The sequence below is a fragment of the Zeus faber genome, assembly GCF_960531495.2.
Source record: "Zeus faber genome assembly, chromosome: 13".
Lineage (NCBI taxonomy): Eukaryota > Metazoa > Chordata > Actinopteri > Zeiformes > Zeidae > Zeus > Zeus faber.
Window position 1 is genome coordinate 14,334,392 of NC_137198.1, and position 24,578 is coordinate 14,358,969.

The 24,578-nt window shown below is 43.7% G+C and overlaps 2 protein-coding genes across 3 annotated transcripts; both read right to left on the reverse strand.

Moving 5' to 3' along the window:
* Nucleotides 1-184: 184 nt before the first annotated feature.
* Nucleotides 185-8,958, reverse strand: tpp1 (tripeptidyl peptidase I). The gene is made up of 13 exons (XM_080011891.1): nucleotides 8,900-8,958; nucleotides 8,496-8,570; nucleotides 7,185-7,324; nucleotides 6,751-6,901; nucleotides 6,395-6,516; nucleotides 6,082-6,269; nucleotides 5,805-6,003; nucleotides 5,512-5,700; nucleotides 4,777-4,849; nucleotides 2,846-2,966; nucleotides 2,401-2,562; nucleotides 1,906-2,031; nucleotides 185-1,645 (listed from the first exon to the last, which is right to left on the reverse strand). Exons 1-13 carry the CDS (start codon nucleotides 8,908-8,910, stop codon nucleotides 1,505-1,507), a joined length of 1,698 nt encoding a protein of 565 aa, XP_079868017.1. The 5' UTR covers nucleotides 8,911-8,958; the 3' UTR covers nucleotides 185-1,504.
* Nucleotides 8,959-9,576: 618 nt separating this feature from the next.
* On the reverse strand, nucleotides 9,577-24,578 carry mis18bp1 (MIS18 binding protein 1). 2 transcript variants are annotated; one of them, XM_080012563.1, is made up of 25 exons: nucleotides 23,932-24,578; nucleotides 23,665-23,796; nucleotides 23,444-23,563; nucleotides 20,157-20,282; nucleotides 19,805-20,038; nucleotides 19,550-19,669; nucleotides 18,379-18,483; nucleotides 18,020-18,238; nucleotides 17,793-17,918; nucleotides 17,572-17,691; nucleotides 15,656-15,978; nucleotides 15,247-15,320; nucleotides 14,846-14,967; nucleotides 14,596-14,683; nucleotides 14,307-14,410; nucleotides 13,679-13,848; nucleotides 13,348-13,426; nucleotides 12,576-13,275; nucleotides 12,321-12,491; nucleotides 12,059-12,231; nucleotides 11,687-11,820; nucleotides 11,402-11,541; nucleotides 10,755-10,842; nucleotides 10,586-10,637; nucleotides 9,577-9,819 (listed from the first exon to the last, which is right to left on the reverse strand). In XM_080012563.1, the coding sequence occupies exons 1-25, from the start codon at nucleotides 24,428-24,430 to the stop codon at nucleotides 9,719-9,721; spliced, it is 4,320 nt and encodes a 1,439-aa protein (XP_079868689.1). In that variant the 5' UTR covers nucleotides 24,431-24,578; the 3' UTR covers nucleotides 9,577-9,718. The 2 variants fall into 2 exon arrangements, with proteins under 2 accessions (XP_079868689.1, XP_079868690.1); XM_080012564.1 differs by having other exon boundaries at nucleotides 9,687-9,819; nucleotides 10,745-10,842.

The window sequence follows — 24,578 nt, forward strand, 5'->3', positions numbered from 1 at the left end:
ATCACATCCGTTGCTCTTTCTGACTTTTAATTGATCGGAATAAGTCCATTTGCAGGTTCATGCCACACTTGCGATATTTTTTAATTTTTATATGAAGTGACTCAAGATCACAGATTTAACACGGCAGAGTTAAAACACTTTGGTGTGTATAGTATATTGAAATGAATTTACTGATAACATCAAATTTGACAGACTTAAAAATATTTAACTTTATTAAACATTCCATTGCCACAATGTGGTCTTTCATACAGAGTTGCTTTGAGGGAAACAATTTGCATATTTTAAAACTAGGAACAAGTTTAGCAATGTTGGTGGACAGATTAACTGAATAACCATTGCATAAAACAGCGAATTTGGTAGGTTGTAACAGAATCGGACCAAAATTCAGCATCTCATCGCAGGAAGCAAAACAGTTTTAATTTAAAGGGTATTTTCCATTATAGAAGAAACTGATGTGATGGCCATCTATAATGTTTTATCTATAACACAAACTGGATACAATCAAACGTCAAACTTACTCCTACATGAATACCCTTACCTTACTGTCCTGAGAATAATCATGCTACATTCGATGTATTATCTAAAATATAGTTTGGATTGTGTCCACCAATTCTGAATAGATAAATGGTAATAATACACAATGAAATTGACTTGTTCTCGGAAAATATACTGAAAGTTCCATGTGCGTGTTATGTGGATCTGAAATGTACCTGATGATATTTATATGATGGTTTATGTATTTCTAGGAACACTTTGCATCATTACCCAATCCCCTCAACACTCATCTCTCCCATTAACCCTCAATTCCCGTGACAATATTGCTGCTCATGCACCTTTTTAAAGCTGTGTTATAGCATTGTGAAGCCAGTTCAGAGCCGCAGGACACAGAATAGCAGCATTGGGAAACATCAGCGTCATTCTGCTTCCAAAACCACCGCTTGATTCAGAGCTCGCTGAACAAGCGGTTTATAGGCAACAGGTTGCACACGATTTAAAAGAAGAAGAAAAAATATATATACACACTTGGCCGTGACAGAAGAGTGCATCTCGGATTCAACCGGAATCCAGTTACAGTTATAACAACAGCAATAGTTGAGCAGAGAATTGAACGGAAGGAAAGGAAAAATGGATGAATACAAGTGTTTACACCAAGCGTCTACCTGAAGAAACCAGCTGGCATGGGTCTACCGCGTTGTTGCACTTGTCCTCCCGTTCTGCTGGTCACATTTGTCATCGAGCACCAAATTATACGCTGTGTTTTAACTCAGTCCCTCATTCACCAGAGGGTGCTCAGAATCCATACCAATGCACCAAAATCTGATTTAAAAATGATAGAGCGCACCTCAAATTACCCTGAATGTACCCTTTAAAGGGAACCAAAGCATTTAGATTAACTGCACAGACGTGTAGTGAGCAGTGGAAAAAAGTGACGATTTTAAACACAGTGAGGATTTGGGAAGCGCATACACGGCTACCTCGGGGGACAGTTTAGGATTCTCCTGCGTCACTCCTCCAGGAGGGCGGCCAGCAGAGCAGGGTAGTCCGGGGTTCCCCAGCCGGTCACAGGGTCCCATGAGGGAGCGGCACAGAAACCCCGCCCTTGAACCTGCTCATCTAGACAGCTCAAATGGCAGCCCTCCGTCACCTAGAAGTGAAGGGGCATACGATTCAAAACCAAAACAAAAACCAGGAGACTTTGTTGATCCCCGGAGGACTATACCATCATAAAAAAAATAATACTACATCTTTATTTTTTATAAACGGGGAAAGAATATACATATTTTTTCCCTGTTTTTTCATTATTTCTCAATGTCAGTATGGACTTAATTTGTCTGCAATCTCATCCGGAATTCAGACACACTGGTGGATCAGAGGAGAGACAGCCTGAATTATTTGGTGACTTACATCAAACAGGGCCCGTCCCTTGAGTTTGTAGAGGCGTGGATTGAGGAATCCCAGGGCCGGCAGACCTTTGAGGAGCCGCTGGTCATTGATCAGAGCCAGCATGCCCCCAACTACAGGAGTGGACGCCTGGAGGCGGAGGGCAGAGGACAGGGGAGCTTTATTAAGATGGAATAGGAAAGTACTTAAGGAGGAGGAGGGGGAGGGGCAAAGGTCACATCCAAGTTGATAACTGATTGATCCAATTGGTGATTGATTCCAATAGTTTGACAGTTTGACATTTTTGGCCTTCTATATTCTGCTTAAAAATAAAATTGTGGATGATCCACTCAGCTTTAGTAATAAAAAGCCAATTTTGTAATATTTTATGATATTTAAAATGTTAAATATTATAAAGGTGGATTTATTCTCTATAGACTTGATAGATAAAAAAATAAATAAATCAAATTGAGACCCTCTAATTGAACTGAAAGCCTAACGAGGTGCGAGGTCTTTTACCGAGGTCCCGGACACCCAGGGGATGGGCACTCTGTTGGTCACCACCCAGTAATTGTCAGAGAGGGCGGCCATGTCTGGATAGGCCCTTCCACTGATGTTGAAGTACGTCTGCGGTGGGAGACCTGCGGCCACCGCCTCCAGGTAGCTGTCCACTGCACTGGTCTGAGGGACAACAGAAATATGAATTTAATAAAATTGACTCAATCATGGAAGATATCCGTTAAACACTGTCCATCTTATGAGCCCCTTATCCAATCACACACACTAAAAACAACCGTCTACAGACAGAACACCCATCCGTTATTTTCCTCGTATCTAATCTATATACCACCAGGTGACTTTGAATGAGTGGATTTACACATCTGGGGATTGGTTGCTATTCATCCCCCACCCTCCAGGGCGCGCAAAGGAAGCAGATCACGGATTTTGGTTCAACGGAGGGTACCTGGTAATCTGGCATCTTGAAGACGTTGCTGAAACCTCCTCCACTGATGTAATCCGTGACTTCATAGGTGACCTTGAAGGGGTTCTTGAAGGACGTCCCTCCCACGGTTGTGACGTACGGGCTGCGGGGCAAACAGTTTATTAGAAGTTAAAAAAAACAACATATACACTACTCACAAAAAGTTAGGGATATTCGGCTTTCGGGTGAAATTTCAGGATTAACCTAAAATGCACTATAATCTTTACAGGTGAACTTAATTTGACCTTCTCTAAACTTTTGAATGCACGTGTCCAACTGTTCAATGTTTCAGTACTTTTTGCACAACTTGCTGTTCTCTAACAAGGAGCTGAACGGCAAGTTGTGCAACAGGTATTTGATCCATGAATCGGCCAATAAATTTCCTGGTTCAATTCGAATTGGTATTTAAACAGCCCTCTTCATCATGCTGTTCACATTTCTGTTTACACAGACGACAACCAACAATTGATCAACAGTACCTCGCCATTGCGAGGCTTCAAACAGGATGTTCTCAGAGGGAAGTGGCCACTGAGCTTAGAGTGTCACAGAGTGTCATCAGCAGGTTACAACAGAGATACAGAGACACTGGAAGAGTCACAGAAAGGCATAGAAGTGGACGTCCTTTGGCCACATCCCACACTGATGAGCGCTTCATTGTGAACAGTGCCCTGCGAAACCGGATGATGAATGCCACTCAACTCCAGGCACATTGAAGGGAGGTGAGAGGCACACAAGTGTCACGTCAGACCATTCGAAACCATTTACATTAGCATGGTCTGCGTGCTAGACGACCTGCAAGGGTAACTGACCACACCACCAGGCACAGGCATCATCGTCTTGCACGGGCCAGGGAGCGTTTACGCTGGACGAGGGACCGGTGGCCTCAGTGCTGTTCTCTGATGAAAGTCGATTCAGGTTGAGCAGAAATGATGGCCGCCAAAGATGTTGGAGACGTCAAGGAGAGCGCTATGCATCAGCCACTGTTGTCACCAGACGAGCGTTTGGTGGTGGTGGTGGTGTTACAGTGTGGGCAGGTGTGTGTAGTCAATACAGAACTGCCCTACACTTTGTGAATGGTACAGTGACAAGCCCATACTACCTGAATAACATCATTAATCCATCCATCCATTGTGCCCCTGCATGAACAACACAGGCCTCATTTCATCTTCATGGACGACAATGCTCCAGCTCATGGAGGTGGCATCATTAGGGAACGGCTGCTGGAGACTGGGGCACCTCAAATGGAGTGGCCTGCACTTTCACCGGACCAGAATCCCATAGAAAACCTATGGGATCAGCTGAGTCGCCGTGTAGAGGCTCATAACTCTGTATCCCAGAACCTCAATGACCTGAGGGCCGCCCTTCAAGAAGAGTGGGGGGCCACGCCTCAGCAGACAATAAGTCGACTTGTGAACAGCATGAGACGTCGTTGTCAAGCTGTAATTGATGCTCAAGGGCACATGACAAGTTATTGAGACATTGCCATTTTTTGTTGTGGTATACCCACCACTGTTGTTAGCTTTTGTTTCAATAAATTGTTTGAGATGAGGAAATCACCATTGCATGCTTCTACCTAAATGCCCTACTTTCATGATATAATATCACTGTAGCATGAACTTTTTACATTTTCCTGACATTGGGTGGCAATAAATCTTCCATTTGTTTTCAGATCAAACAGGAAGGTGACGACGCTTCGCCACATGATACATCAAGTGATAGCTTGATGAGAAACGCCTGGAAATCGTATTGGATCCACAACAAAGTCTTTCGTGAATATCACTTCAGTGTTGCCTCCTAGTGCACAGTAGAACAATATTCTTATACGCAAGCATACTGTGTGTGTGTGTGTGTGTGTGTGTGTGTGTGTGTGTCACGGGATCCAAATAACCCATTAAACGTCACATATATTTTACCTTGAGGCAGGGAAGCTGGGCCTAAAGGAATTCCCTCCTTTAGTCAAATGTCTGCAGCCAGCACCACTGTCCCCTAAAAAAGATCAACTCAGCTATAAAAAAAATATATATTATAAATAACAACATTGCCCACAAGTCATTTTAAGTCTCTGGCGTGCGTCATGGCAAATGTTACATGCCAATGGTTGCCAATGTAAACATGCTTTTCCCAAGCAAGCCCCATTATTAAGGTGTATTAACGTTTCAGTTGAGATAATAATCTAACATCAGGGCGTCTCCACGGTTACTTGGTTGTGTTGACAATAAAGGACAAGGCCCATCCAAGGCCGCCATTCCATGGTACAGCTTAAAGTTTCCCCATTAGTAGGTTCTTTACCGAATTTCAATTGACTAACTAGTTCCATTTTGTAAGATACTGTAGACTGAGACTGCCAGTTACTTTATTGATCTCAGAGGGAAAATGACGTATTACAGTGCCACACATCCCAATGTAAAAAAAACCTAGGTAATAATAAATGAAATGTAATAAAACGAAAAAAAAAAAAAAAACTTTAGACAATAAACCTCTGAATGAACCAACACTGATATTATATAGGATAAACTCTGATAATAGACAAAAAAATAAATAAAATATGTACAATATGATATGAACAATTTAGTAATTATAAGCTGTATAAATTTGCATTAATTTGCGATATGTTAAAACCCTTGCAACCCATCCGAGGTTTCCCTCACCTGATGCAAAAAGCAGCGAGATGCCTCTGACGCCGGCCTTCATGAACTCTGTGTTGATGCGCGTCATGTAGGCGGAAGACAGGCTGTCCTCATCGTCCCCGTAGCTGATGGTGTGGACCCAGGGCAGGCCGGACATGTTGCTGAGCAGGACCATCCACTGCAGGAAGGGCTCCTGGGACTCGTGGCGGCCTGGGGGTGGAGTGAAGGGAAGGAAAGTATAAACATTCTACAGCTTTTAACAAAGGGATCCATGTTTCTTTATGAACAGAAAACCATTCTTGGACCACACGGACCTGGGTTAGTGAAGACCCACGTGGAGATGTTTGCCCCCGTGCTCATGATGTACTCCACGTCCAGGCTGGCTTCCAGGCCAGCCTTGCCCGTTGCCTGCGTGCCGACAACTCGCTCCACCTTGGACAAATGCTGGAAGCTGCCGCCAAACATGCTCATGAACTCAGCCAGGTCCGCCGGGTGGTAGTACTGCTCCAAGAACTGAAACCCGAGACGCGTCATTTCAATAAAGCGCAAGAGTACAACAAGGTATCACCCAAGGTGAATGCGAATCCAAACCTGAGCTACAGCCTGGCTGTTGTTCTGTGCCGACCCCACGTCGGCTGCCGTCATGTTGTAGCGAGCTCTCAAAATGGCGGGCGTCACACCGAGGTGCACCTTCGCCATCTTTGAATGTTTGCGCTTCCCAGTGGACAGCACTCGGCTAACATTCCGCGTCTTAGGCGGGAAGCGGTGAACCCCTCCGACTGTGAGATGGAGATAGAAAAATCAGTTACCCCTCGCCCATCTTAAGTGACCACAATATATAAATACTCATTAGACAGAGAGTATAATGCCTCAGACATTGCCCAGAAGAAAAGCTAGGGCTCACCAAAGTCCAGGTGCTGGTGAACACTGTCATGGACACTGTACGGAGAAGAGGACCTCACTAGGAAATGTCCGTCTCTCACGTACCGGTGAAACTTACTACCTGGAAGCAGAGACTCTGCTACCCTGGAACACAGAGCCAACACAAACGTATGTCATTTGAGCCTACAGATATTGCATGATTCAAGTTCATTATTGTCAAAACCGTACCATAAAGAAGAAGCCTGTATCATTATATATTTTTAAGGGATTCAATCTAATAAACGCAAAATGGGAAACTGTCTCGCGAGACGTGCGGCTCATCTTTGCATGCCTTGCACATTTCAAGCAGCAGTGTCTGTGTTAAGGGATCCTGCTTACTCTGCGGTCATGGTGCACTGGAGGAAGTCCTGGGTGTGGACGGTCAGGCAGTTTGTGACCCCGTGACTCTGCAGCCAACGCCACACCACCTTCTGGGTCAGCGCAGATGGACTCACGAGGGAGGACACTTCCTCCAGCGTCAGGTATTTGGCTGTGGAAGCCGAAAAAAAACAGGGGGGGGCTTAAGGCGTAAATTACCACAGTCCAGGAATGCAGTATTGTGTCTTTGCTTGTAATGTAAAAAACAAACAAACAAGCCACATAAATAAAACACATTAAAGCAAGACAGGGCCTAGACAGACCCCAGAGAGAAACCACTGCATTCATTCTTTGGGTTATTCTATTTAACAAGGTTATTGAAAATACTTCCACAACTGCTACTCCGGACTCCCCATGTTTTTAACTCTGTGACCAGTGAATATACACAAACGTACCATACTGAGGAGAGTCAGGGTCTGACACCCGTCGGAGTACATCTTCCAGCTCCTCGACGTTCTGCTGCTTTAAGGCGAAGGTCAGCTCTAGCTCCTCTGTTGGCTTGACCCGACCCACATGAGACCAGTCCTCCGGAATTCTAAGAAAAACCGCGAATTAGAGCATGTCCCCAATAGTCTGAATTAATGACAAGTTGGTTGCAACAAAATACACTTGTTTCTTTATCGGAATCGGTTTATTCCGGCAGGTACATTTACATGCAGGTTTGGTGCGCTACACTGCCAAACGATTTGCATAAAAAAAAGCTTAAAGGTGTGAAAAAATGGAGAGCAAAATAATAATAATAATAATAAAATAGGATTAAAAAAAAATCTAGTAAAATAATACACAATTATCAAATATATACACATATATTTATGTTGTTTATGAATATTTAAATATAACACAGATGAGCAGTATTGTAATGAGATAAAATACATAATTTAATTAGTTTTACATTTTTTTTATTTTCTTTCTGACCACAGTAAAACAACAATATGTTATTTGAATCTAAGTATATTTCATCATACTATATTTACTTAGTTAATTTTTAAGTGCAGCCTGTTTCATGGAATGTAACAAACCACAGGGGGGGGGGGAACCAGGTCAACCTGAGTGCATAGAGAATAATTAATCCAAATGTTTCCGGCTGGCTGGATTCACGCTGATTTAAAAAAAAAAAAAAAAGTATTAATACTGATATGGCACCAGACACTGTAAACATTAACATAGGAACGAGGAAGGAACGCAATATATTGCAGCATGAATAACAGATTGAAGGTTGTTATTATATATATGTTTTCATTTTAACTTCATTTCACTTCAGCAGAGTCAGTGCATAAAAGGTCAGAATCAATATGATTTTAGGTCCACAGTAGATAACATTATCGAGGATATAATGAACAATAACAGGTTTTTAAAAGGCATCTCAGGGATACTTTTCGTGATAGTTTGTGTGAGTAGGTATTTTTCGACCGCCTTTGGCCGTCGACTCTGCACAGTGGTTCCAGTGATGGACTAGGTCTGACCCTCGGGCTCCTCCATTGACCCGCAGCTTGTTTTACATTTACATTTAGCAGACGCTTTTATCCAAAGCGACTTACAAGGGAGAATAACATTCAAGCTACATTGCGACAGAGACATTAGTGCAACACAGAGACATTAGTGTAACAATGTAGTGTTTTAGGAGCGCTCCACCCCACTCGTATATACCACACCGTATATACACCGACCTTCAATAACATAAACATGTTTGTAAAGTGTTTTCTCACAGAACATCCTGGTCTTCCTCCGGGAACCCGGTCCGGACCAGTGCGCCGTGTATCAGAAGGATGGTGAAGGGCAGCCTGGCAAGAACGACAACAAGCGGAGGATGAAGAAAAGCAGCAGATGACAGACACGGAGCGGTCGCACATCGAGGTTACGACTTTAAAACACCGCTGTTGGGCCGAGGTCGGACCGCGACCTCCATTGCCACCGGGAAACGGGTGGCCTGCTGTAACCACGTGAGCGGACGCGTCGTCGCCGGCGCATTCGGGTTCATTAGCGGCCGCCAAAAACAACTAAAAGCGCTCGACGCGAGAGGGGACGAATGTCTCCACCAGACCCCCGCGCGGGTGACGGGGTGGTTCCACCGCAACATTTTGTTAACGGACGCGGTCCGCTGCGAACTCACAGGGTCTCCATGGCCGCCGTGTTTACCGCTGCGCTTCCGCGTCGAGCCGAGGTAACGTGACCCCGCGCTCACGTGACCGGCGGCCCGCTCGCCCGGACCCGCTTTGTCCTCCGTCCCCCTCCTGACGTCATGCCGCGTTGACGACGCTACGGACTTATTTCGGCAACGTCGGGGCCACGGTCGCTCCGGCGCCACGGAACCATGACGTCGTCCAACTTTATTTTGAAATGGCGACTAACCTTTGATTGTTATACTCCTCTGCAATGTTCTTATTGTGTGTCAACGTCCTTTTTTTTTTTTTTTTTTGTAGCTTGTAGAAAGCGCCGTCTTGCTAAGTCAAAAGATCATTTTCACGGGTTCCCTTGTTTTCCTCAACAGAGTTCCGAGTTTCCGAGTTCCATGGAACGCAGCATACTGTACAAGTATATCAAGCCATTGTGGCCCCTGTGCAGCATCAGGCCCCTGGACCATGACCACTTCGTGAGGGCCCTTACATAGTTGCAACTCAGAAAATTAAATCCACACAAGTTTGACACGATGGAAAAACTTTCTTTTTTTTTTTCTTTTTTTTAAATAAGATTTAATACTCAAATCAAATCATATTTTTCTGGAAAAATAAATATTCTTTGTAATAATTACCATTTCACAGATAACTTTATTACAGCCAAAATCTCTGCAACACACCAATTAAAAAAAGAGATTTTTAATTCAGTTCACTCAATTAAAAATCGAAATCGCTGGTGAAATGATCTATTAAATTAATAAAAAGGTAGCAAACAGCTGTTATATAGATATCTTTTTTTATTAAACTGCCCTCAATCAGTCTTTGTCTGAGAAGTAAAAATCCTCCTCTTCTCCACTTTCGGCATCAGCTCCATCATTGTCTGGGAACATCTTCCGCACGACGAAGCTGTCGTTTTCTAGTGGGGGGGGAAAAAATAGGATGAGTTAAGCAACTATATTTAAAAAGCGATTTCCCCGTTAGTCTCGCATGCCCAGAACCTATCTCCACGCTTGGTCTTGGTGCGGTGCCAGCGCTGGCTCAACCCACCGTCATTCAGATTTAGGGGAAGAAAAACGCTGCGTTGTTGGTATTTAAACCGATCACAATCATCTTGGGCGGAGCTAAGTCCTGGATGCAGCGACTGTGCCTTTGCACAGTCGGGTGGTGAACTTGTGTCGGGTGGGAACTTGTTTTGGTGGAACCCTTGCACGTGAAAAGGTGAACCCTGGGATTAAAGCACATTAATCCCAGCACAAAACAATTAAAATAAATAAATAAAAAAAACGCCACATTAAACAGCAAAAGAAGCATGTCGGCTATGTGATACGACCTTTACAAGTAAAAAAGACAAACATAACTTGATCATTGGTGATCTAGTCTCTCATAGCTGGACCTATCTCCACACGCTGTCTTAGCGCGGTGTCAGCGCTGGAGTCGTTGTCGTTACACGCAGTGAGGGGGACTTTGATAACGGTAACATGCAGATAGCGGAAGGGGAGGAGAATGCCGACCGAAATAGTCGCCTAATGTCAGGCTTTACACGAACAACCTACATCCGGTGAGTCAGACTATTTCCACATGAACCCAGTCAGGAGATTGTGTCTCCCCATAGAAAGTCACAGGGTTTCAACTCACTGCATCGGCTAAAATGAATGACACGTTTGCCCTTTGTGTAAACCTACCCGTATTTCCACATCTCATCATTTTCTTCATGGTTGGCGTGTATGTGAGATTCTGAAAGACAGGAATTTTTTTTTTTTAATTTTTTTATAAAAATGAAAATAATTTTGTTTCAGCCTGACGCTGACGTGTTTACGTGCTGCTTGCAGGCGTAAGCGGACCGGGTCGAACCTTAGAAGGGGCGGTGTGTTTGAAGTCAGACACCTGGCTCTTCTTCATCCTCTTCTGGATTTTGTAGACGTACCTGTCGTCCTTTTTTCTAAAAAAGGGCAAAAAAAACAAACAAAAAGGTTATCTCACATACTGTCGCCGGCTTCAAAGAGGTTCTCTGTGTCAGAGGGCAGGATGGTTTGGGTGAGATCGGAACGAAGCCGTTTATTGGAAACTATTACAAAACGTCAACCAGGACGTGGTGGGTTTATTTTGCCCCAGAAACAATGTTTGGAGAGACGTAGAAGCTCGACATGACGCCGATGAGTTTTTCCCTGTAATATACTGCCCTGTTTAAATGCCACCCCCTGCTTCAAACTAACCCCAAAATGGAACATCAAGCTTAACAATGCAAATTGTAATACAGGATAATAAAATGGTGCGGATTGGCATTATTCCTACCCAAAAATAAACTTTTCCTCTTACCTCCTTTTAAACCAGTTTGTCTATTGCACTATTCTAAGATTTTGGGTGTTATAAAGCGTAAAAAGGAGTTGAGGGCTGAGAGTTCAAATGAACAACCGAGCGCTATGGGACTATCAAAATGAACAGCAAAAGTTGAATTAATTAAACAGATAAAAATCGAAGAAGCAAGTAGCTTTGTTCACCTGTTGATGGAGCCGAACATCCCGGGAGTGAGGTGGAGACACGGGGGCGTCTTGGCGACAGGGAACGGCGCCGCTCCGGGAGAGAGGGGCTCCAAAAACGTAAAGTTAGGCTCGTCTTCGCTGCAAGACATGGACGGGAGCTGTGGGGCGGGGGACAAAAAAAAAAAAAAACACATTGTACTCCAGCCACCAAAGGGAGCATCTCCATCCACCCAGAGGAGGGAGATTATTTCTAAACATGTATAAACAGTACATTTATCATGGCTGACACGGAATCAAACCCACTGTGAACACCCTGTTTTGCATGGGCACGCTGCTGAAGAAGTCGTCGTGGTCGTCTTTGGGCATGGTCTCCATGTACTGCCGCACCTGCTCCTTCCTCTTCAGGGTTCCTGCTTTGGCGGTTATTTTGGGAAGCTCTACAACCGGGAAAGTGGGGAAAACACCTTTAAGTGCTAATGCACTTTTAGCGCAATGTTGAGAAAAATAAGAAACAAGGTCAAAACAAATAAAGCTTCAGAGCACTGCATAGGTGGTTACCCCAAGTAGTCCAGAAATTATGATGAATGAAAAATGTAAATATTAACCGTATCTTACATAATGGCCCCTTCCGTTTCTTGACATAATCTATTTCTACAGCGTTTGGCGTCACACTACCTTGCTGTTTTGGTGGTTCGCTTTTCTTAGATTTCTTGGGTTTCTTGTGTGAGGCCTGGCAGCTGCCCTGGAACATGTACTGCTTCTGGCACTCCTCTGCCGACCGTGTTCCTACTGCCAGGGCCACCGTCGCCCAGAAACACGCCACGTGTTTAGGGATGGAGGTCACGGCCCTTTTGGAAAAGGCAAGGAAGTCACATTCGGGTCACAGTGTCATGATCCAGACTACACCGTTCCAGCCCTGCGGGGAAACGAGACTCACTCCTTCAGCCTCTCCACCTCTCCTTGAGCCCACTCGTTCTCCTTGTCCACGTCCTGTTGAGCTGTTCTGGTTTTGTTTCGGCCTTTCTTGCTTTTCGTGCTCGGCTCGCCCCGAGGAGGAGCGGGCTTTGGCGTCGTGTCCGGTTTCGTCCCTTTAGATCCGGGCTCGCTCCTAAAGACAGGAAGTCACATTCAAGTCACGGTGCTATAATCCAGACGACAACCTTCCAAAACTCTGTTGGGAGACAAAACTCACCCATTCAGCCTCTCCACCTCTCCTTTAGCCCACTCGTTCTCCTTCACCACGTCCTGTTGAGTTGTTTTGTTTGTCTTTTTTTGGTTTTGTTCTGGCCGCGGAGGAGCGGGCTTTGGTGTCGCAGCCGTTTCTTTTATCCCTTTAGATTTGGGCTTGCTTCTCCTCGACCCCCTGTCAGGGTCTACGACAGAGTCCGGAGGTGGACTGGACGGAGACAAACGACTCGACTGAGTCGTCTGTGCCTTCGCCCTCTGTACCTTCTTCCTCGTCCTGGGAAACTCGTCGTCTGACTGCAGAGACTTACTGGCAACGGTGGCAGGCAATTTGGGTTTCCGAGTATTCGGTTTCCTCTGTATCACGCTCTCTGTGGAGGTGGCGGCTTCTCGCCTGGAGTTCCGTGCTGCGGGGCGTTTGCTCTGTCTTGTTTGGTGATGAGGCGGCTCCGGACATTTGGCGACATCTCGGACCTGGGTCGCTTCTGGGACCAGACTCTGGCCCCTGGGAGCCCTTCGTCCTGTCGCCTGGTCTCCGGTGCTGTCGACGTCAGCACCGGTTGGGAACTTTTCTGGAAATTTGACTGGAGTGGCCGGCTCACCCGTGTCGGCCTTGGCACGGTTACGAGTGCGTTGGGCCGCCTTCCCCTTCCTACACAAACCCGGTGACTCGCTTTTGCCGTTTGTCAGCTCCCCGGGGTTTTGGCCTGGAAACACAGGAGACGCTGTTGAGCACGCAGAGCAAACATTCACCCGCAGGGAGTTCCATGCATATTTACCTTCGAGACTGGGCTGGATTAAGGCCGTAGGTTTTTTTGCAAACTTCCCTGCCCTTCTGGTGACATGTGTCACGGTTTGCTGCCCAAAAAATAAAAACGATTATTGATCATCATAATATGGATTCAACAATGCTTGTATCAGAAAATATGACATGGGATACGGTATCCAACAGAGGGCTAATTGCAGATAAAGACAAGCTTTGTGATTTTGTTTTACACATAAGAATTTCAATGTCTCAAAGGTTGGTCACTCCATGTGTGTCAAAAATGTGATTCGATATTTTCTCCACCAACATGGCGGCCCACGGTCACTCGAGCACTGGAAACGTACCGGTTTGCTGACGATGTCATAACTCTCGTGGATGGTGATGTTCATGCTGGCGTCCAGCACGACCCGCCCTCCTTTCCAGTACTCCAGCGGCGGCTTTATCACGCGGCCACTCCGGGACACATTCATACCCAAAAGGGTTGAATTGGGGCAGGAAGGAGCACCCGACGAGGCTTTGGAGAAGTGCATCAGTGTATGGTTTAAGAAATAAAAATAAAGTAAAAATAAAAATAAAACCTCCATTAGTCCAATTTAACGGCCTTTAAATTCATGCGTTGCCCTACCAATGACTCAAAAGCACATTTCTTTCTTTTGGTCCAAGATATCATTATTCCCCACCCAATTTTCAAACTCAACACAATTGACAAATAGATAGATAGATAGATAGATAGATAGATAGATAGATAGATAGATAGATAAATAAGTAAATAAAGGAGTAACAAGTTTAGATCCCAAACTTAAGGATTGAAGCCAGGAATAACGAGTTCAGTCCCATCTCTGGCACACGGGTCCTGTCTTTCTTACTTACTCACCACATCACAGACAAAACACCTGAATGTATTATTATTTTTTATTTTTTTTTACTGGGCAGCTGAAGTGGTTCCAGTGGTGGAGCTTCAGGTAAACTTACAAGTCTTTAAAGGCATCTGCTTCTGCTGTTTTGCTGGGACTTTGGCAGAGGGCTTCGCTGTAACTACAGTGTCGCTCGTTTTCCCCCTGCTCTCTGCTTCTGTTCTGGGTTCACGAGACACACACAAAAATTGGATTCTCTGTCAAATTATATGTAATATATTAGTTATTACTATTGGTTATTATGTATGGCTTTAAAAATACATATCTGTATTTCAGTCACCATCAAATCTCATTGAAACATTTGCATTGATGACATTTTGAGCCACAAGGGAGTCACATTTCCTTACTTTGACTGCAACACAAATTTATTGTACTGCATCGTCCAGTTCTTTGGGAAACCATAGAGAAACTTCTTCAAAAACCACTTTGGTAATTCTGCAAAGACAAGGGGGCAGGGGGGGGATAAAGATGAACATCAGCACCAATTCATTCTTTCGCACCAAAATGTCCAGCTGCGCGTCATTCCTACTGCTACGTCATCAGTTTTATTCCAAAATGTGGTCTTGAACGTCAGAACCATTTTGGCTTCTGTCTTACTGGAGTTCTTTTCGACGTGCATCTTTCCGATCAGATTGTATGTATTTCCAGAATGAGTCTTCAGCACACTCTTGGATACCCTCTCCGTGATGATGTTGCTGTGCCACTGTATGTTGTTCTCCCTAGAAGACAAAGGCAGGCAGAAGACATCGCGATATCAGCGTCCATTATACAGCAAGGTATTATAAAGAGTGGTTCTATGATATGGCATTGATCAGAACACCTAGAACAGTCCATGAAGTCAGAACATTGCATAACTTTACTGGGATGCCGCCTCAAAGACAACATAATTATAATCACTGTATTGTGAAAGTTATTATGAAAGTTAATAGATAAATTCCAGACAACATTTGCGACATTATAATGATACATCACCCAGAATAGTGACCAACTGAACTTACATTCGGAGTCCGTCAACATAGAGGCCGCGGTTATTACTCATAAGGGTCCAGCGTATAAGTTTAATCCCTGTCACCTATTGAACAGGATGAGAGAAAAAAATTAAAATAAAATAAAAAGATTTTAATGGTGACAGAACACAATTGCCCTGTTGAGGACATCGAAGGGAATAGCTATTCTAACTTTGTAAGAGACAAACTACATCAATACAATTTTTTTGTTTTTTAATTAAAACTTTTTTTTTTACGCTGTCTAGCCCTTTTAAAATCTGTAATGTGATTTTATTGGAGGTTACCCTGAGATTAAATCCCCTCTTTACACTTAAACAGGAAGATATAGATTCCTTTTTTTTCCCTTCTTTCTTCTTACTGCTGTATTTTGCTTCTGAACATGACCCAGGAAGCTTCTCACCTTGGGCTCCTGTTCGTGAGCGGCTTTAGGGGGCTCTGCGTTGCCAACGACGACAGGCTTGCGTCTCTTTGTGATCAAAAACTGCGGTGAGTTAATGACGAGGGGGTCTTCTACCAGGGTTCTACTCTCCAGTCTAAAGGCGGGAAAGGCCACGCCGTGGTTTGGATGGCTCGCCGGCGGGCTCTCAGACTCCCCTCCGAGTCTGAACTGACTGATGGAAAATGTTCTTTCTGGAGATTCGGCAAAAGCGTCCAGTTGGGCGCAGCCTTCGATCCCAACCCAATTTGTCGCAATCGGCCTGTCATGTAACCGGCCCTTGGGTTCTGTGAAAACAAACAAGTCCGATTATCAGTAAAATACTTCACAGTAAACTGGAATAAGATACAAAACGTATCCTGACCTGTACACAAGTACAAATAGCCCTTCTGAAATGTCCATTACTGAGAGCACAACCAGTGTTTTTTTTTTAAATTAGCAATTAAAACTCAAAGCATCTGCCGGCCTTCGACAAAGTTAAAATTAAGACCTTTTTTACTTTTAATGCAGAGAGAAAATAGTATTTGCATTGAAATGAGACAAAATGACCATATACACAAATGTTTCTTTTATTGTATCCCTGAAATCTCTCTTGCTTTTATCCTTATTATTCATGCCGTTTTTTCTCCACTATTTACCCCAATGTCAGGCAAGCTGACAATACTAATACAATGCTATAATTATATTACACTTCTTTTACCACTCATTTTATACTATTCTTTTCCGTTACTTTTTGTAAATGGGTTATTACTATACCTTGCATCTTTGGAAAAAGCTCCACGGTTCTGCATTTGACAAATAAAACGATATCTCCACCTACATTCCTTAGATGCCACATGTGGCTGACTTTATCCCGTTGCTTCCTCTTTCACTCCTTCATGTCAGTGAATATTTGAGAAGGCGACCTTTAGTCCTCCATCAAAACGTGAGCCTCTGTTTAAAGTAGGGGTGTCACGACTCTCTAAATCCACGATTCGACTTTCTGTTTTAAGGTCATGATTCGATTCCGAATTTAAACATGTATTTTTTTCCAGCACTGACGGCTATGCCATTGTTAGACTATCAAGTCTTGATTAAAAAATATAAATAAAACAAAAAACCCTTGTTTCTCAATAAGTAACTTATTTGAATAATAACAATTATAAATGATAACAAAAGTATGGGACTGTTTAAACAACACACCTAAACATTTAAGAGCTTTATCAGAACTAGACTTAAGAATAATAAAGAAAAAGTTACTTATTACTCTACTTTTAAGTTACTCACCAAAAAAAGCGCAGAATAAAAGGAAGCTATTTTTAAATAGCATCTGCCCCAGCTGCACCAATGGCGCACCAACTATCTTCCTTGCGGCGAACACTGGTAGTAAAAGGTAGATTACTATCTGTGTCTTGTCTTCTACATGTACTATCAAGTCTCACCTTATGCGTCTGGGCGTCCACCATATTGGAGCGGTCCAGATCCGCCGGTGGGCAAGCGCAGTGCGTGTTGATGTGGCGCAGCGGACGGCCCCGCACCCCCCAGCGCACACTGCCTTTGTTTACCGGCGGATCTTTACCGCCCCCAGCGGTAGGCGAGCATGTCGGACGATATTACCCACAAAAATACAGGGAGACTCGCAAACCGGCTTGTGATTTTCAAAGTTCTAAATCGAACGCTCATTTCGATCGATTTCGTATCGGAATCCTGGCGCCCCTAGTTTAAAGAGGCAGCAAGCACCGGCGAGGTCTACAGGCTGATTGTGGCCAGAGGGAAAAGTGAAGAATGGGCCGGTAAGTAAGATGGACATACAGTCTAAATCAAGTGATATTCAAAAAAATAAAACTGTCCTTTCTCTCAAAACCGACAGAATTCCCCGGATGCTGAATGGACAGCCTTACGTCTTTTTGACTTGGAGGGCAGCAGCGAGTAATGAAGCATTGGATCTTCTGAGGAGAAAAGGTGTTGCTTTCCGGCTGGAGGAGACACATCAGCACCGTCTGATAGGTCTCCAGATGGCTCTATGCACATCCAATAGTAAAGACATTTTGGTTTATAATAAAAATTTAAAAAAGTGGCAATATTGCCCCATGCGGAATCTCCTTGCTGTCACTTTCGTCACCTGTGTTTCTGAGCTGCTTCCTGCTGCTGCGGACTCTCTGAACCTCATGCCCCTGCCTCGACCGCTCCTTAATGTTAGCAAACGTCTTGGCCGGGGACTTCAGTGTCTCCACGGAATCATAAGCCTCTGTTTAAACAATTTAGACAGACATTAAATATCTGTGAGTCCCATCTTTCCCCCCCCAAAAAAGCAGACAAGGCACCAATGCTTAACCCATTGAGTCTCACGTGACTTCAGGAAGGAGGTCGCTTTAAAGTCACGCCGGACCGGATCTTCCGCCAAGACCACTCGTCGTTTTACCAATGGAGGAGAGTCAACGTCGCTGGGATCGCTTTCTGATTGGCCCTCACCAGAGTGCGGCTCAGATTGGTCGCTCGAAAGAAAATATTTCGAAAGACCACGACCTTCAGTGCTGTCGCCATCTTTTATCTCATCCGCACTGAGAACTACGATGGCATGGGGGAAGAAAAATAAAGTATTGATGTATTAAGTAGTATAAATATATTACATGTTAGTTAACAACGACAGAAAAAAACATGTAAACACTGTAGTTTGCAGTGTTTCCCATTTATTGAGTCATTCCCACCTCCATTCAGGAGCTCCCTCTTCCTCTTCAACTCCCTCTCTCTCATGTGGGCAAACATCTTGACCGGAGACTCAAGTGAAAGCCTCTCCAGGTAAACATGAGCCTCTGTTCAAACACAATTATAGACGTACATGTAAAGTCTGCACATGGCGACGGGAGGAAGTTGCGGACTTCAATTTTGTGCTAATTAGCCGTGACACAGGGCAGCGATAATGCATCTCCGCTGGTCTGTCCGCGAATTAACCCTGAACAACCCCTTGACTTTGGTATCTACAAAACTTTTATCCCCAAAAATGGAGGAAAAGCTCATTGTCGCAGTAGCCTGTTTCCCCGCATTTTATGAACGCTATTTATTTATAGAGACGGAAGATTTGGGAGGTAGTTGGGATCCCTGGTGAGGTTTACTACATGATGCACTGAAGTAAAAATGTGAAAGTCCAAGTTCCATCTCCGTTGAAGTTCCGTTCTCATGGTGACGTCTCCAAGACTGACCACGCCTCTAAACATCCATATAGTTTGATTAAAAGCATTTTACATGTACAGTATGATGTCATAGAGCACAAATCACACGGTCAGAATACATGGGAATTTTTTTTAAAGGGATTCTGAAATGTATATGAAAATAACAAGGATATCATTTCGATTACTATGTGTGCATTTACACACTCATATACATCCACAAAGAGAGAGGCAGAAGGTTGCAATGTGTTTTTTTTTGTTGTTTTTTTTCATGAGTTGAAGACTGCAAGAGAAAATGAAAGAAATCTAAAAGGGCACCTAGAAAAGGGAGAGAAATAAAGAGAAAGAGGAGCAGGAGTAGTGCAGGGGCATTGGGATGGCACTTGATTTGTGGGGTAATGTTGCATATATTAATATATTTAATATTATCTTTTATTTTATAAATAATATAAAAATAACTTTCACTTAAAAATAAATATTTGCAAAAATCGATAAATATTTACTTCTAAATAAATGAATGCAGCTATGTGCACATTAATCAGTTTATATGTTGCTATGGCAACTATTCAGCGATGAGCCGAACAGGAATGCCCACGAGCGACAGCGATAACTTCTGGTGTGAGCGTACATCGACAGCTTTTTGGCAATTTAGCAACCACAAGCGATAAAATCGCTCCTGGTGTGAGCGTATGGTCACTCCCAGAGCTCTCACCTCCATTGCTGAGCTCCATTGTGGTGTTAACTGCATGATGCTGCCCCTGCCTCTCCCTGTCCGTCATGTGAGCAAACGTCTTGGCCGGGGACTTCAGTGTCTCCATGGAATCATAAGCCTCTGTTTGAACAATATAGAAGGTAAATATCTGAGTCCAATCTCTCCTAAAAATGCCCAATAAATGGCCATGGATTAAAAAGCAGATAAGACATAGCACCAGTGCTCTGCTAATAAATGAACTGAATGAAGTCTCACGGGTCTTCAAGATGGAGGTCCCTTTAAAGTCACGCCGGACCGGATCTTTTGCCGAGACCCCTCGTCGTTTTATCGCTGGAGGTGAATCAACGCTGCTGGGATCGCTTTCTGATTGGCCATCAGCAGCATTCACTCTGAACATGTGCGGCTCTGAGTGGTCGCTGGAAAGCAAATATTCTGAAAGACTGAGACCTTCAGTGCTGTCGCCATCTTTTATCTCATCCGCATGGAGAACTACGATGGCATGGGGGAAGAAAAGGAAAGTATTGATGTATTAAGTAGTAGATATATATTACATATTAATTAACAACTACAGAAAAAAAAGGTATACACTGTAGTTTGCAGTGTTTACATTTACTGAGCGATTCCCCAACTCCATTCAGGAGCTCCCTCTTCCTCGTCCGCTCCCTCTCCCTCATGTGAGCAAACATCTTGGCTGGAGACATCAGTGGAACGTTCTCCAGGATAACATGAGCCTCTGTTCAAACACAATTATAGATGTACATGTAAAGTCTGCACGGTGGCCCTGTATTTCAGTTATGTCAAGTCAAGCCACTTTTGTTTGAGTAAAACATTTAAAAAACAACAGTAGTTGACCCAAAGGGCTTTCCAGTCGAGGCGGATCGATTAACAACACTACAAGAAACCAGAATACATGAATAAAAGAAATGAGGACTACGAGGTAATAGCAGGACTAAGATAAAACACTTAACAAAAATAAAAGCACAAAAAAGGAAAGAAATAAAGAGAAAACAAAAACAAGTAAAAGGAATAATCTATTAAAGGAAAATAGAAAACAGATAAAACGACTCAGACTGAACTAAAAGCAATAGAAAAAAGGTGGGTCTCTATATTCAATTTAAAATTGTCAAGGGTGGGACAGGACTTAATGTGGGACGGGACACTATTCCAGAGCCTGGGCACAGCACCAGAAAATGCCCCGTCACCTTTGGTTTCTGGGTGTGAGTGGGGAACTGAGAGGAGTTGTTGTGAGGATGACCTAAGTGACCTGGAGGCAGAAGATGGAAATAGCAGTTCAGTAATGTACTGTGGAGCTAATCCATTTCGGGCTTTAAAAACAAATAGCACAATTTTAAAATAAATTCTGAATTTTACTGGCAAGTGCGCCAGAGCAGGAGTGATATGTGGTCTTGTCTTTGTACCAGTTTAAATTCTAGCAGCTACATTTTGAACCATTTGGATTCGAGAGAGGGTGGAATGGGCCAACCCCATATACAGGGAATTACAGTAGCCCAGTCAAGAGGTGATAAAAGCATGAATAACTGTTTCCAGGTCTTTGAGATAAAAACGGTTTTAATTTGGCTATGGTTCAAAGGTGGTGAAAGCAGCCCTTCACAACACGACTGCCTTGTTTGTTAAAATTCAAAGAAGTATTAAAGAAGGCACCAAGATTTTTAACTGCATTATGCAAGACAGAGGACCAATCGCATTGCTTAGTCTAGTGACAGAGCTAGGTGGGCCAAACAGAATTACTTCCATTTTGAAGGAAGTTCCTCACCACCCAGCATTTGATGTCGTCTCTGCAGTTAAAAGAGGTTATTGAGTGAGCAGGCTTGCATTTCTCAAGGATAGTCAAGGGGAAGCATGTATAATGAGAATAAAAGATGCCCTAAATTTGAGCCTTGGGGTACGCCAACAGTATCCTATTCTTACTGAAAAGGTTCTCTCTCTCTCAGGTAGGAGGTGAACCATTGTAACACTGGACTCTACGAACCAACTTCGTATTTGGTTCGGCGTTTTTAAAGAATGTCATGGTCTCTAGTATCAAATGCTGAGATCGGGCAGGACGAAAATGGCGCAAAACCCAGAATCAACAGAGAGATGGATGCTGTTATGAACCTTCAGCAGAGGTAATTTCAGGTAATCAGGCACATTTAGGAGGGTACTGCAAAGCCCTTTGTTCGACTTGGTGGCTTCTGTATGCTCAATCGCCAAAGAGCTGTCGCTTGTGAGTCTTCTACTTCAACGCATCGTTTCATGTGCACAGAGCTGTTAGAGCTGCAAATATATTTATTTTTTTAAATGGCACTTTTTAAAATATATTTATCTGTTTATAAATTATAACCTAATATATTAATATATGCAACATTACCCTAAGGTCCTTAATTTTTTCTTGTACTCGTCAACTTATGATAAAGAAATACAATAACAAAACATTGGAACCTTCTGTCTCTCACTTTGAGGATGTATGTGAGTGTGTAAATGTACATACAGCAGTCTAATATATATATATATATATATATATATATATATATAAAATTATCTATATAACATATATATTCCTCACTTAACGACCTACCTGTTAAACGACTGTTCGGACTTACGATCAACTCTCCGATCAGTCTATTGTGCACTGCCAACAATACAGCTGCGTGCGCGCTGCTTCTCAGCATCAAGCACCTCATCGCACATCACCCTTTATATACTGTATACACTATATACACTGTATATATCTCATCTCATCACCGTTCTCAGTCTCATTCCCGCAGTCTGTCAGGATTCACTACACTAGCGTTTGCAATCGCCACACCCCTTTACCGTGAAATAAGAAGGGGTCCTCGCTTATCGACCAATTTGACAAAACAACCCAGTCCTAGGAACAGAACTCTGTCGTTAAGTGAGGAGTACCTGTATACACAAATGATTATTATATAGATAATATATTTATAAAATGTATTATATATTTATATAAATATGGTTACATTTTATACCTGGCAGATTACCTTCTCAAAATTATATTCCTGTGTTCTGACCATGTGATTTGTGCTATATGACATCATACAGTACCTACACATGGAACCTAAGACTTTCATTATTACTTCAGTGCATCATGTAATAAACCACAACAGGTATCCCAACTACCTCCCAAATATTCCTTCACGCATCATTTTTTTTTTTAAATTACAGTACATCTCTGTAAATAAACAGTCACAGCGATTTATTTAAAGAGATGGAAGACTTGGGGGGTAGTTGGGATACCTGGTGAGGATTATTACATGATGCACTGAAGTAAAAATGTGAAAGTCCAAGTTCCATCTATGCTGAAGTTCAGTTCTTGCGGTGACGTCTCCAAGACTGACCATGCCCCTAAACATCCATATAGTTTGATTAAAAGCATTTAACATGTACAGTATGATGTCATAGGGCACAAATCACACAGTTGGAACACATGGGAATATTTTTTGAGAAGTTAATCTGATGGGTATAAAAAAGGTATACAATTTTGACTACTGTATGTGCATTTACACACTCACATACCACAAAGAAAGAGACAGAACTTTGCAATGTTTTGTTATTGTATTATTGTTATTTTCTTAATCATTATTTGAAGGCTGCAACAGAAAACGGAAAAATCCTACGAGATACAGAAGGGAGAGAAAAAGAGGAGCGGGAGTGGTGCAGGGGCAGCGGGATGGCACTTGATTTGTGGTGTAATGTTGCATGTATTCATATATCAGCTGCTAAATCATTTTTTTTTAATAAATACAAAAATAACCGAGTCACTTAAAAATAAATCCCTTTGCAAACAACATGTAAATAAATGAATGCAGCTCTGTGCACATCAATCTGTTTATACCCTTGTGGTGTGGGTTGAGGTTACTTCCAGGGCTCTCTCACCTCCACTGCTGAGCTCCATCGTGGTGGTGTTAACCCGCGTTGGACCGTATGAGGGGAAAAGGTGTTGCCTTCCGGCTGGAAGAGCCACATCAGCGCCGTCTGACAGGTCTCCAGGTGACTCTATGGACATCCATTAGTTGAGACGTTTGGGTCATAATAAAAAAAAATAAAAAGCGGCGATATTGCCCCACACGGAAGCTCCTCGCTGTCACTTTCTTCACCTGTGTTTCTGAGCTGCTTCCTGCTGCTGTGGACTCTCTGAACCTCATGCCGCTGCCTCACCCGCTCCTTAATGTGATCAAACATCTTGGCCGGGGACTTGAGCGGAGGTTTCTCCTGGTAAACATGAGCCCCTGTTCAAACACAAGCATAAACACATGTTAAAAAAAATAAATAAATAAAAAAAAAGAACTGTATGGGTGGTCCCGCATTTCAGTTATTAGTTAGACCAGGCACATTTAGGGGTTGAAGCAAGCTTGAGTACACACTGGGGGATGGCGGTGGATTCCTGCTCCTCTCCACTCGAGTATTCTGTTGTTGGTGGTACTTCGATGGTGTTGCCTTTTGCAGCGGCGCCCCTGAGGCCTCCTCCGTGCATCTCTTTCGGGGTGTGTAGAAGGGCCTCTCCAGAGAGGACGGGTGGGGCGCGGTTTTCTGTGGAGACGCGCCGGGTGACAGGATCATGACAGACGCCTCGCTGTAATCCAAGTCGTACGTCCGGTCCAGGTCCCTCTCCCGCTGGACTCGGTTTTTAATCCTGGCGAACACCCGGGCAGGGGTCTCGGCCGGCGGCGGCGGCTCCCGGAACCTCCTGACGGGGGAAAGCAACGACTGGGGAGGAACGGGGGGAACGGCGTGTGCGGCCCCCGCGCCGCCTCCGGAAAAGCCGTGGGTGCTGGAACCCGCCCGCGGACTCGCGCAAACCAACCGCGCACACCGATTGTCGACGCCCCGAACAGTATCCCGACCCCCGTGTCGCGTAGACATGGCGCCTCTCTTACGCGGGACACGGGCTGCGTTTTGATAACCGCGGGTTTTGTTTTTTTTTGGTTTTGTTTTGTTTTTTTACGTCAAAAACAGCCCTCAACCCAACACGCGTTTACTCGTTGAGCGCTTTCTTACCAGACGCGGCCAT

Bases quoted from the DNA above. Each gene is read 5' to 3' on its own strand.
- tpp1 (XM_080011891.1), bottom strand. The intron at 6,902-7,184 runs GTACGTTTGTGT...CGGCTTCCACAG, and splicing joins CCCTGACTCTCCTCAGTATG to CCAAATACCTGACGCTGGAG. The intron at 4,850-5,511 runs GTGAGGGAAACC...GATCTTTTTTAG, and splicing joins CTCGCTGCTTTTTGCATCAG to GGGACAGTGGTGCTGGCTGC.
- mis18bp1 (XM_080012563.1), bottom strand. From the start codon at position 24,430: ATGTCTACGCGACACGGGGGTCGGGATACTGTTCGGGGCGTCGACAAT. The intron at 17,692-17,792 runs GTGACGAAAGTG...GGATGTGCATAG, and splicing joins GAAGCAGCTCAGAAACACAG to AGCCATCTGGAGACCTATCA. The intron at 13,849-14,306 runs GTAAGTTTACCT...ACTTCTCCAAAG, and splicing joins GCAGATGCCTTTAAAGACTT to CCTCGTCGGGTGCTCCTTCC.